Below are 12122 nucleotides of genomic sequence, written 5' to 3'. Positions count from 1 at the left end.
TTTAGATTATGTCTCTCACAGTGGACGTGCACCTACGATGAAAATTTCAGACCCCTCCATGATTTCGAAGTGGGAGAACTGCAATATAGCAGGTTGTTCAAATACTTATTTTCTTCACTGTATGTATGTTTGTTTGTTTACACAAATAATGAACTGATAAAACATTATGCATTGTCAATGTTTGTTCCATTGTATTTGTTCAGTAAATCGACAACTAACATATTATACAATGTTGACCTAATGACAAATCTGCACATTTAGATAAAACTGCTTCAGGTGACCAGCCCAAAAATACAATTTTGTAAAAATCGCATAAATTATGAAGATGCAATTTTTCAAAAAAATTAAATGAATGTTCTTTTACGTGTTCAAAAGTGTAACAATTGACACAAACCTTGTCAAAAATCTCGGACAAATTACGTTATTGCGCCACAAAGCAGTGCTCCATTTCACTGGTCGACCCAAAGGCCCACATTTATGATTCAAAATGATATGATCGGTTATACCATGGTGTGATGTGGGATGTGTGAAACAAACGTTGACTGCCATTGACGGCTTTCAAAGTGTAATTTTCATGATAACTTTGGGGGAGAGCAGTAAGTGAGTTTTTCAAGAGTGTGTGAATGTTAGCGTCAATCAAACTTCAATCAAATTTGGTTTCAGTTTGATTAAGAACAGCCAAAATTTGATAAATAAAAGTTATTATCGCGAACTATCAAATTTGTATGGAAAAAAAACGCGGTGGGGGGGGGGGTGCGTTCCCAGGCACTGGTGTGATATGCACTTTTTCCAAGTTTACATTTTGTCTTACCAAAACATTCGTTCAACACAGCAGCCCAGACGACAGACATTTTAAAAAGTTTAATAAAAGAAAAATGCAATTCCAATAGTAATGAAACATCACCCAACAGTTTAAATTAAAGAACAATTTGCAAAACAGATTATCTTACCCCACGAAACATTAAAATACATTCCAAACCGACACCAAATTTGAATATCACATTTTTTATCACTGGCAAAACATTTATTTTTCTCGGAGCATTCATTGTTGTGGTCAATGAAGTGCTGCTTCCACCAGTGAAAATGCTTCTTCCTTTTTTTATTTGTTTTGTGTTTGCATAAATGATCCTATGTTGAAGTCTGATTTCATACAAATAATTAACGGCTCCTCCCACTTTCCCCTCTACTGCGGGTCAGACGATAAGACTTTAAAAAAAATGCCTAGTTTGTATTTTCCCTCGAGGTGGCAGCACTTCGTCGCCAAGCCACACTGACGACCTCCACGAGGCAATCGAGGACGATCGGAATCCTCCATGCGTCCGACGACAAAATGGCGTGAAGCCAGCAGGACCTTGGAACGGCCTCGCTGGCGAGTCGTGGGCGGGGAAACTCGATGAAGGGGGTGGGATTACGTGAATGCATTCTGAAGATTACTGTAGATAAGAAACAAAGAGAGAAATACATCGCTGTCGGACGTCCGCTCCTAGTCCTGGAGGTCGGCCACGAGGTACGGCTCGTATTCCTTGAGGCTGTCGAGGAAGACATCCTTGGCGCCGACGCCGGACTTGAGGGCCAGCTTGTAGAGCTTCCTCATCTTGCTCTGGTTGCCCGGCGTTTCGCTGATTTCATCGTAGACCTCGTCCTGGACGACTTGCTCACGCAGCAGGACGTCCAAAATGGGATTAATGTTGACAACGCGCTGGATCAGTTCCAGCCTGTGTTTATCCACGAAGTGCTCCTCTGATAGACAAAACATTAGGAACGTCGGTCAACACAATAGGTACGCTTGCGGTACGCAACGCCAAAGGAAATATTTGGGGCAAATACAAAAATCCATCCATCCATTTTCTGAGCAGCTTATCCTCACGAGGGTCACGGGAGTGCTGGAGCCTATCCCAGCTGTCAAAGTGGCAGGAGGCGGGGTACACCCTGAACTGGTCGCCAACCAATCGTAGGGCACATGGAGACAAACAGCGGCAATCACAATCACACCTACGGGCAATTTAGAGTGTCCAATTAATGTTGCATGTTTTTGGGATGTGGCAGGAAACCGGAGTGCCCGGAGAAAACCCACGCAGGCATGAGGAGAACATGCAAACTCCACACAGCGAGGGCTGAGATCGAACCCGGGTCCTCAGAACTGCAAGGCCAACGGTTTCCACCTCCTCCACCATGCCACAAACGCAGAAATAAAAAGAAAAAAAATAGACTGATATTAAACAAAATCAGATTAACACAACATAGTAGAACCATATCACGACAAAAAAATAAAACAAAAATAAAACTTGTATGGTGTAAGATTTTCTTTTAAGCGCATGTTGTACAGTATCTGTATTTGTGTTTATCAGGTTTTGTCAGAAACTACACACGTACTAAAGTATAAGACAAATAAAAATAAAAAAAGATAAAAAAAACTTGGACAGTGTATACATCAGAATGTAACATATATATATACACATATACACACACACTTTTATTTTCGGCTTGTCCTATTCGGGGTTACCACATCATGCACACACATATACAGTCAATACACACACACACACATTTATATATATATATATACATACATATATATATACAGTATATGTATACACACACATACACAGATATATATACACATACACAGACATATATACACATTCACAGACATACATATATATATATATATATATATATATATATACATACACACACACATGCACACGCATAAACAAAAGGGAAAATGGCAAAAAAAATAACAGTCGAAAAACTATTATGTAAAAATTCTAATAAATTAGTACAGGGCTATTATTTTATAAAACAAATATATATCATGACAGTTACCTGTGGAACTTGGAGTGGCATGTGCACCTCCTGTTTGGTGTGCTGCTGCCTCTGTAAAAAAAAAAACAAGAAAAATATTCAAGTTCTATTGTCTAATTTCTGATTTTCTATTTTTTTTTTGTGTGAACTCAACAGCAAACCGAATAAACGAAATCGAAAAGTAAACCAAGACCCACTTTCACCAGATGATGTTACCGGGAACTTTTGGGAAATTCGGTTATCTGCCAAAATAAGATAATAAAAAGAGAAAAATAATAATGCATCAATGATTTACTACAGCAGTGTCGAAAGTGCAAAAGCAATAATCCAGAAAATATCACATGCACTTACTACAAATGTATTTTATGACAAAATGAAAAATATTAGCAAAATAAATAATAAAAATAATCAAAAAATGATATTACAAAATAATACAGACGTACCTGGTTGTAAAATATTCACACACAAAAAAGCAGAAATACTGGATAATTCTGGTGTTATTATGAACATTACAAGAAAAAACGTGCACCAGAAATAAAATATTGAGAAAAATATTACATATATCCACATAATTTATAAACAAAAACAATCGGGAAACTATATAAGCATGTAATAATTACACCGCTACGACTACTTCGACACAATATTACAATTTAGAACATTATAAGACAGAACTATCACCAAAAAAATGTACATACTGTATATTCTTTTAATTCTTGGCAACAATGTTTGGAAAAAGACCGCGTGCGTGTGCGCGTTCACATCTCCGACTGACGTGAGGTGGCACACACGCCGGTTCCGGCGACCTACCGAGCTGCTTCGCCTCCTCCGAGCACCCGATGAGCTTCAGGAGTTCGGATGTCAAGGCCGGAGCGCCGTCCTCGGTGAAGGTGGACACCAGCACGTTGGTGACCTCCAGGTAGGTCTTGTCCTCCACTTTTGAGAAAGCCACCCTTCGCTCCCCGCGCCGGTCCACCAGAGCCATGCAGAACTTCTTAAAGTTGTCCTTGGACAGGTTTTCCAGCGAGTCCGCGATCGCCATCTTTTTGGTGGTCATCTCCTAGCGTGGATTCGGTGAGGAAAAGGCGAGAGGATGAAGGCGAGACGCGGAGATTGGTTTAATGGTTTCACTTTCGGGGGGGGGGGGAGGGCGTCTCCCCCCCCCACTACTAGGAAATGGGCGTTACGTAATCGGGTCTTTCAGGGAGAGGGAGAAAGAAAGAAAGAAAGAAAGAGAGAGAGAGAGAGGGAGGGAGAGAGAAAAAGAGAGACAACTATTTGGCTCAGTTCTGACGAATCTGATTTATTGGAACAAACACTAAAGTTTTGAACAAAGCGCAAACGGTGAATTAGTGGGTTGGGGCCGGATTGAGGAATTTACGAGCTTCAGTGAACGTCGCATCACTGACGAAAGTCATAGCCGCCTCAGTTTGAATAACTGGACCTCGACAACGTACTCCATTTCATTTAATTACATCGTCGAAAAATATAAATATAGCGGCCTAAATATTTTAAGGTTGAGTCGTGTTTATTTGAGCCAGTTACATTGAAGAAATCGCGTTTCCTGGTAGAAGGTAGAGTTCCCAAGATTTTTTTGGTTTGCATTTCCGGGTTCTGTGAGCGACAAACAAATTAGTTTCTTAGTTGTAGAGATTAAAAAAAAAATCTTAAATGTTTTGAAACAAGTCTGTTAGTTTCAATCCAAGCAATAGCACAGTACATCGTAACGGTAATTTATGAAGAAAAAAATTAAATCCTCAGTTTTGTCACAACAGTACTTCCGGGTTTCATTAACCGAAAGCATGTACAGTACAGTATATAAAATATTTTTTATCCACGTAAAATTCAATTTTTGGTGGAAAGATTCAGTGTTGGGTGGCTATTATGCAAATTGGGTGAAATGCCGAAGGGCTTGCTCAGAGACACATTTTCACAAAAAGGCTGAGGCCAAATATTTACTTGGTTGCGTGTTGTTACACAAACCCATTTACATGCAAACAATATAAAATTACTTTTACATACAAGTGTGTCCTCTTTAAAAGGAGTACATCTGTACACATTTCACCAAGTGTACAAAAATAACATTTCTAACTAATACAACCTTAACAAGCATTCAATATTTGTAAACACAAGTGTTTGTTTATAGACAATTTTATTGGCACAATCATCACAGACAGGAAATACACGACAAATGTAGAAATCAGTACAATTTATTACCGTAATTAGAAAACAGAGGTAGACCTGAGTTCTGTATACATATATATATATATAAAATAAAATAGAATAAATGCACAAAACACCAACGTATGAACACTATTTACAAATACTTTTGTTTACAGAACCCCCAGTAAATTCCACAGAGTATTAGGGTCTTACATTAATAAGAAAAAGTCATACATCAAAAAATGTAAATGAAAATAAATTGCAATTTTGCAAGAATAAAATCTTGAAAGTTTTGGAATTTGTGACTATCCACAGAAAATGGCAAATTTAAAACTGTAATTTTTTTTAAAGTGTGGTTTTGTCATGTTTTTTTATAACCTTGGCAAATTTAAAATTCTTGTCATAATATTGCAAGTACTCACAAAACTTTTTTTCTTGTAAATTTGGGCAGTATATTCTTGGAAAATGCTGATTTTTTTTTTCTTGCAACTGTGCTAATTTTTGTCATGTTACTTTGAATGTTTTGGCAATTTTTTTCCCTAAAATATTTACTTTTGTCTGTCATTATTTAGAATCAATCGCCTTTTTAAAAGTACAACTTTTCTTGTCAAAGAAAACTAACATTTTTTACGACTTGTCACCGTATTGCAATTTTTTTCACAAAACGCCCCATTTTCGTTTCATAACAGTAAAAAAATTGTCATAATTTAATAAAAACACTTTTTTGTTAGTTTCAGAAAATGGCAAGATACAAAAATAGCGAAAATTTATGATATTCCAAATGTATTTGTTATCAAACAAAATGTATTTTTTGTCCTATTATTGCAATGGTATTCCAAAAACATCTTGTAAAATGCATTTTCTTGTCAAATTGACAGTAGTCTTTGAAAATGTCAAATTTACCCATGTGAAATGATGCCGTGGTTTATCAAAAATGTATTTTTTTCCTTTGGAAATTAAAACTGGAAAATTATGATTTTTGATTGATTTTTTTTCTCATAAAAGTACAACTTTGGGTTTTTTTTCCCTTTTCTTTTTCTCATAAAATTTTGAATTTCCCTTGGATTTTCCACCCACCTACATACTCTGACTGTATGACTTCAACCCCATGGACTATGCATTTTTTTTTTTTTTTGGTCTTGATCTTTCGAGTGTGGCCCTAATACTCGACTACTCCCGCTGTGACTTCACTTCACGTTCCTCTTTGTAGTGCTTGAACTGCCTCCTCGGCCCCGAGCTTGACACGCTGACCTTTCGCGGTGAATCCATCCGAAAATGTCACTTACTGTGTACACGACATGACTCACGCGCCAAGCGGTCCACGGTCCTCCGTTTTGTTCCGTTATCGTCAGTCCCACCGCTCGCCGCTGAACTCTGACGCCACGGACGGCGTGCCGGCGGCGGCGGGCAGAATGTTCAGGCCGCTCAGCACCTCCTGCGCCGTCTTTCCCAGCATGCCCTGCACGTCGCAGACGAAGCGGTACACGTAGCGCTTGCCCGCCGTCTTGTGGATGATGTTCTTGTGGTAGTAGTAGCGAAGGCCCCGGCTCAGCTTCTCGTAGTTCATCTTGGGCTTGTTCTTACACTGGCCCCAGCGCTTGGCCACCTGTGGAAGGAAATCATGAGGTTTATATTACTTAAAAAAACATTGTAAAAACAAAGCTCCCAAAGTTGACGCCTCCACCCGTCTTCATTTGAGTAAATAAACAGCGAGTAGATGAGGAAACAGTAAAAGTAATTAAAATTCTTCTCATTAAATGCTTTGTTTTCCAAAAGGGATTTTGTAAAAATAAAATAAAATTCTCTCCTGGAATTGACGCCACCCTTTATGAAGACGTAAACGAGTGACACGTCTCACCTCGGTGGGGTCGGACATCTTAAACTCCCAGCCGTCCCCCGTCCAGGAGATGAAGGTGCGACACGAGGAGTCCAGGAGAAGTTCCAGAAGAAACTGCCACAGCTGAATGGGGCCAGAACCTTTCCAAAATGGACGTAAAAACACACCCGTTGCTGTGAGCGTGGCGAGCAAAAGCTTTAAGGCGTTAGCATCAAAAACCAAAGCGCGACAGAAACCTGGGTAAGCGGACATGGCGGCCATGTGACTGTCCCTCTCGGGACGCTGCATGTTTTTGCGCTTAGCCACGCGGGGGTAGTAGTGGTCTGGCGTCTGCGGGGTAGCGGTAGTAGCGGCGGCGGCGTTGGTGGGGGCGGGGCAGACGGCGGGGGTGGACGGGTGCGGCGGGGGGCCGCCGAAGCCGGCCGGGGAGTAGTCAGACCAGAAGCCTCTCCTCCGTCCGTCCGAGTCCGGGTAGAGGTCTGCCGGGTGGCGAGAATAGCCCGAGTCCGCCTCGCTTTTCCCGCTCAGGAAGGGACTGTGGCTGCCCTCCACGGCCGGGCTGAACTGCCCGCTCTGGGGTGCCAGGCTCTGGTAGCTCTGGGGGGCTCCCGGCTCCTGGTAGCTGCCCGCTTGGGGCTGCTCCACCATCAGCCCGTCTACGGGAGAGAAAACTAAAGGTTAGCGACTTTGAAAACGTGACGTAAACGTCTTCACCCGGGCAGCACTTTGACTTAAGAGTTTCATTCCTTCCGTGACCAGGCTTGTTTCAAATCAAAAATTAATGCCGTTGTGTTTGAGCGTCCTGGAAAATCCCCAAAATGTTTGTAACATTTTTTTTTTAATCAGCAAAATGCCACTTGATAAAATCTAACAATTGAATAATTAAATTCCATTACTGTGCATAAATAAAATGTGTGTAGTAATTAATTTATCGTGTTCTTCTGGTGTGTGTCACTGTGCCAGTAGGGACAACACAAGACATCCATCCATCCATTTTCTGACCTGCTTATCCTCACGAGGGTCGCAGGGAGTGCTGGAGTCTATCCCAGCTGTCAATGGGCAGGATGCAGGGTACACCGTGAACTGCTCGCCAGCCAATCGCAGGCCACATGGAGACAAACAGTCGCACTCACAATCACACCTAAGGGCAATTTAGAGTGTCCAATTAACGTTGCATGTTTTTGGGTTTTGGGAGGAAACCGGAGTGCCCGGAGAAAACCCACGCAGGCACGGAGAGAAAATGCAAACCTCCAGTCCAATGACAGCTGGGATAGGCTCCAGCACTCCCCGTGACCCTCGTGAGCATAAGCGGCTCAGAAAATGGATTGATGGATAGGAAAGAAAATCTAAATGTTTTTCTTTTTTCCCCATCATCAGGACAAATCAATCAAAAAGATACATTTAGGAAACGTGAATACCTTTTTGAGGTGCAGTGCAATCAAACTTGTATATTTGATAAAGAAACCAAAACTCACCCGGCGGATAAGAGGTCCACCAGCTGAACTCCTGGAAGGAGTCCAGGTTGAAGAGGCCCATGTCACTTGAGTTAACTGTGGTGATAGAAACCAACAACAACAACAAAAAAAGCTCATATGAACTTTAGTGCCTCATATGTATATATTATAAATGAAATTCTGTATTTCTTACTGACCTTTCGGGGGCTCCGCATAGCAGCCGTCGAGCGGAAACTGCTGCGGCTGCGCGGACGCCTTGCTGCTGTCTAACAGAAAAGACACATCTTCACCAGCGTAGTCTAGAGGTTACACACACATAAAAGTATTGTAAAATATATACATACATATGATGGGAAAGACATAAATGTAACCCCCCGAAAAATATAAATATTTGAAGTGCACATAAATGGAGGGCTCACGATAACCATAAAACAAGAGATGCTAACAAGTACATCTATTACACACTAGCTATAAAAGACCACTAGGTGACAGTACCAACACACAATCTGTAACTGCATCATTTTGGGTGTGGGCTGCACGGTGGGTCAGCTGGTAAAACGCTGGCCTCACAGTTCTGAAGACCCGAGTTCAATCCTGGCCCCGCCTGTGTGGAGTTTGCATGTTCTCTCAGAGCCTGTGTGGGTTTTCTCTGCGCCCTCTGGTTTCCTCCCACATCCCAAAATCACGCAAAATTAATTAGACACTCTAAATTGCCCCGAGGTGTGATTGTGAGCGCGGCTGTTTGTCTCAATGTGCCCAGTGATTGGCTGGCAACCAGTTCAGAGTGTACCCCGCCTCATGCCCCGTGACACATTGGGATAGGCTCCAGCACTGCCCGCGACCCTCGTGAGGATAAGCAGCAAGTAAAATGGATGGATTTTTAGTGTGACTCAAGCAATGTCATTGCAAGTTTTTTTTAACCTTATTTTTTCTTTTTGAACGTATGCGACCCCAAGGAATGGTATTTTTCATTTTGCTATTTTTTTCTTTTATTTAGTTGTGTTCTCCCGCCATTTAGCTTCTCTTGACACTTAGGAATAGACAAACGTTAACTTTTAAACACAGTCAGGGATTTAAAAAAAAGTTACTGCATATTAAAGTGTTGAATGATCAAAGGAATTGACAGCCCATGATTTCCGAGTGTGCCTAATGAAGTGTCTCGTGACCTTTCACTCAAAACAAAATTTAGACTAAACATTTATTAGTGGGGTTGGAACTAATGGGCGTTTGTTTACCATCCAATCAGCCACTTTTTTTTTTTTTTTTTTTTTTACAGCTCAATGGATGAAGGAAACCGGTGAGGAAAAGCGTGGAGGAAACGCCAGCGGAGGGAGTGTGACAGCGTAGTGATGGAGGGACGTGGGGGGGGGGGGGGCATGCACTCTAAATCTGTTGGAGGAGGAAGTCTGGAGGAAAGGATTAGCGAGGGGAGGGTATCTTTAACCTGACCACCCTGTTTCACACACACACAAACACACAACTGCGTGTGTCAAGGCCTCGCTGCAAAAAAAAAAAAAAAAAAAAAAAAACTGACAGATGTGATGACGATGCTGATGCTGACTGGGAAACGATTTCCTGTGTCCTTTAAGGCTCACAGGAAGCCGGCTGCATCAACAACCGGACCGTCATCATCCTCAGTAAAAAGCATCATCATCGTCGTTATCGTTCAAATCATCCAAATCAACTCACCAAACGATGCAAAGTCGAAGCCCGCCGGCACCTCCTGGGTCTTAAAGTCCTCCGAGTAGAAGCCACTCTGGCACACCTCCATCTAGCGGTAATCCCAAAATGAAATCAAACACTCATCCTCATTTTTTTTTTTTTTTTTTTTACCTTTTAAGAGATAGTTTGCGGGGGTGATGACGTCATACCTTTATTTGGGCTTCGGGCTTGATGGCGGAGTCCCAGTACATGTTTGTCCGTGTCCCAGCGTGAAGTGAAGTGAAGGCTCCTCCGCGGTGGGACGGGACCGTTATAAGAGCAGGGGTGGGAGGGGAGGGGCGCGCGGAGTCGTGACTGCCGCTGCTGTGACGTCATAGACACCCCCCAAAACTTTCATTCATAAACATTGCAAGTTCGCCTTTCTTTTGAAATCGCTTTGAAGGCAGATTTTATACAGATGTAAGAGAAGAGTATCAACTTTTTTTAAAGATGTGTCTTGAAATAAAATCCATGTGACTTTTTACAATGATTTTGAGCTGATTATGAATCATTCAAAATATATACATTTTGATTCCAAAATCAATGGGCTTGGATATTTGTACTTATCAATATCTGTAGTTATTTTATTGGTGGAATAACCACTATATTTTTCTTTTTAAAAGTTATTGTTATTGTTGGTACTTATTTTAAAATTATTTTAAACCTATATGACATAAATATGTTAGAATGCAATCCAACATTTCCATTCAATTGTTAAAACTACGCAATTATTTGCAAGTTTTGTACTAAAGCACAATCAGTATATGCCATAAATGTTTTTTCACTGTAATCTAATCTAAATGTGTTTATAGAGGACATTCGGGAAAACTCGACGGTTGGCCAAAATGCTGTAATTCGTTTATAACACACATAGATCTATAAAATTAGACAATTGAAACCAATAAAACATTGAATATGAAGAAATTATACACCGAGCTCACACCACTTTATGATACCTTTGACTTTTTATTTTATTTTATATGCTGGGTGAAAACCTATATATAAAATAAAAATAAAAAGTTTTCGTTGTGGCCTTTCATTTATTGGCCAAATTAAGATTTTTGAAAGAGACGGGTAAGAGTTTAGTGAAAGTACTATGTTGACAAAAATTTTTTATTCATATTGGAAAACTATATTTTACCACTTTCCTTTCTAGACTTGCGACGAATGTCTTTCAATTGAGCTGTAAAAATAAAAGTTGACCACAATAAACACCAGGCAGTCTATTCAAATCCCAACCAGTTGAAAAACGTTTTTTTTTTTTTGGGTACATAACAAGGCCAACGACTGCGCCATAATAAAGTGTGTGTGCGGATATGAAGTGAAGTGCGGCCCCTTTCAAATCAGAGATCGTCTTTCTAATGAAGTAGAAGACAAAAAGAGAGAGGAAAAAAATCAGTGTGTATCTTTAGGAGGCATTTGGGCTGAAACAATGGCCCGTGTGACACACACGCACACACTGCGGCTGCTTGATGAAGAAAGTCTTGAAATCACAGCGTGAGTGGCCGCCGCAGATAAGGCCTGCTCCAGGGCCTTGTGTCAACAAACACGACTCTGCTATTCTCTCTCTCTTTCTCTCGTGAAACACGCACGCTCCATCTGGAAAAGTGGGCTCCCCCGGGTGAAATCGTGCGCGTCGATGAGTCGTGATTGAGGAGCCCCGCCCGGCCCGGGCCGGCCCGACTCCTGGCGGGGCAACAAGCCGGCTAAGGTTACACAAGAGGCGGCCGCTGATTAACGGCCGTCTGCCGGCAACACCGGACGGAGCGAGCAACATCGGGAGTTTGGGGCGCCTCTTTTTCTTCTATTACTAATAATTAGTCGGCATTTCAATTTTTTTTCCCTCGGGAAGCTGTCATGAGTATAAAATTTAGTAATGCAAAATGTGGACTGGGCACGGTTCGCACTACACGGAGCATAGCACGTGATATAGGATGGCGAATATCATCTGGGACTTTTTTGGCAAGTGGCAACAAAAAAAACTGAGCTCTCCTAGTAAAACCATCATGACCAAGATATAGTCTAGTAGGCCCAAGTGTTCATCAAACACATGGCAGGGTTTCACATGTCCTTGTAGGGTGGAAACCTTCTGTCCCAATTTGGTCAATTCCATATTTTTTCCCCCCACAAATCAATACTATCGGTTAGGCCAGCACGTCACG

The 12122-nt window shown here is 41.4% G+C and overlaps 2 protein-coding genes across 4 annotated transcripts; both read right to left on the bottom strand.

Moving 5' to 3' along the window:
• Positions 1 to 846: 846 nt before the first annotated feature.
• On the bottom strand, positions 847 to 3964 carry pycard (PYD and CARD domain containing). 2 transcript variants are annotated; one of them, XM_061820742.1, is made up of 4 exons: positions 3616 to 3964; positions 3003 to 3047; positions 2827 to 2877; positions 847 to 1740 (listed from the first exon to the last, which is right to left on the bottom strand). In XM_061820742.1, the coding sequence occupies exons 1-4, from the start codon at positions 3860 to 3862 to the stop codon at positions 1484 to 1486; spliced, it is 600 nt and encodes a 199-aa protein (XP_061676726.1). In that variant the 5' UTR covers positions 3863 to 3964; the 3' UTR covers positions 847 to 1483. The 2 variants fall into 2 exon arrangements, with proteins under 2 accessions (XP_061676726.1, XP_061676727.1); XM_061820743.1 differs by lacking the exon at positions 3003 to 3047.
• Positions 3965 to 4836: 872 nt separating this feature from the next.
• etsrp (ETS1-related protein) lies at positions 4837 to 10214 on the bottom strand. 2 transcript variants are annotated; one of them, XM_061820740.1, is made up of 7 exons: positions 10131 to 10214; positions 9949 to 10030; positions 8457 to 8558; positions 8281 to 8355; positions 7042 to 7461; positions 6827 to 6945; positions 4837 to 6574 (listed from the first exon to the last, which is right to left on the bottom strand). In XM_061820740.1, the coding sequence occupies exons 1-7, from the start codon at positions 10170 to 10172 to the stop codon at positions 6317 to 6319; spliced, it is 1098 nt and encodes a 365-aa protein (XP_061676724.1). In that variant the 5' UTR covers positions 10173 to 10214; the 3' UTR covers positions 4837 to 6316. The 2 variants fall into 2 exon arrangements, with proteins under 2 accessions (XP_061676724.1, XP_061676725.1); XM_061820741.1 differs by having other exon boundaries at positions 8457 to 8525.
• Between the last annotated feature and the right edge of the window lie 1908 nt (positions 10215 to 12122).

Source organism: Syngnathoides biaculeatus, chromosome 5, assembly GCF_019802595.1.
Source record: "Syngnathoides biaculeatus isolate LvHL_M chromosome 5, ASM1980259v1, whole genome shotgun sequence".
In the NCBI taxonomy this organism is placed as follows: domain Eukaryota; kingdom Metazoa; phylum Chordata; class Actinopteri; order Syngnathiformes; family Syngnathidae; genus Syngnathoides; species Syngnathoides biaculeatus.
Note: the sequence above shows the minus strand (reverse complement) of the source record. Positions and strands in the feature narration are given on the sequence as shown.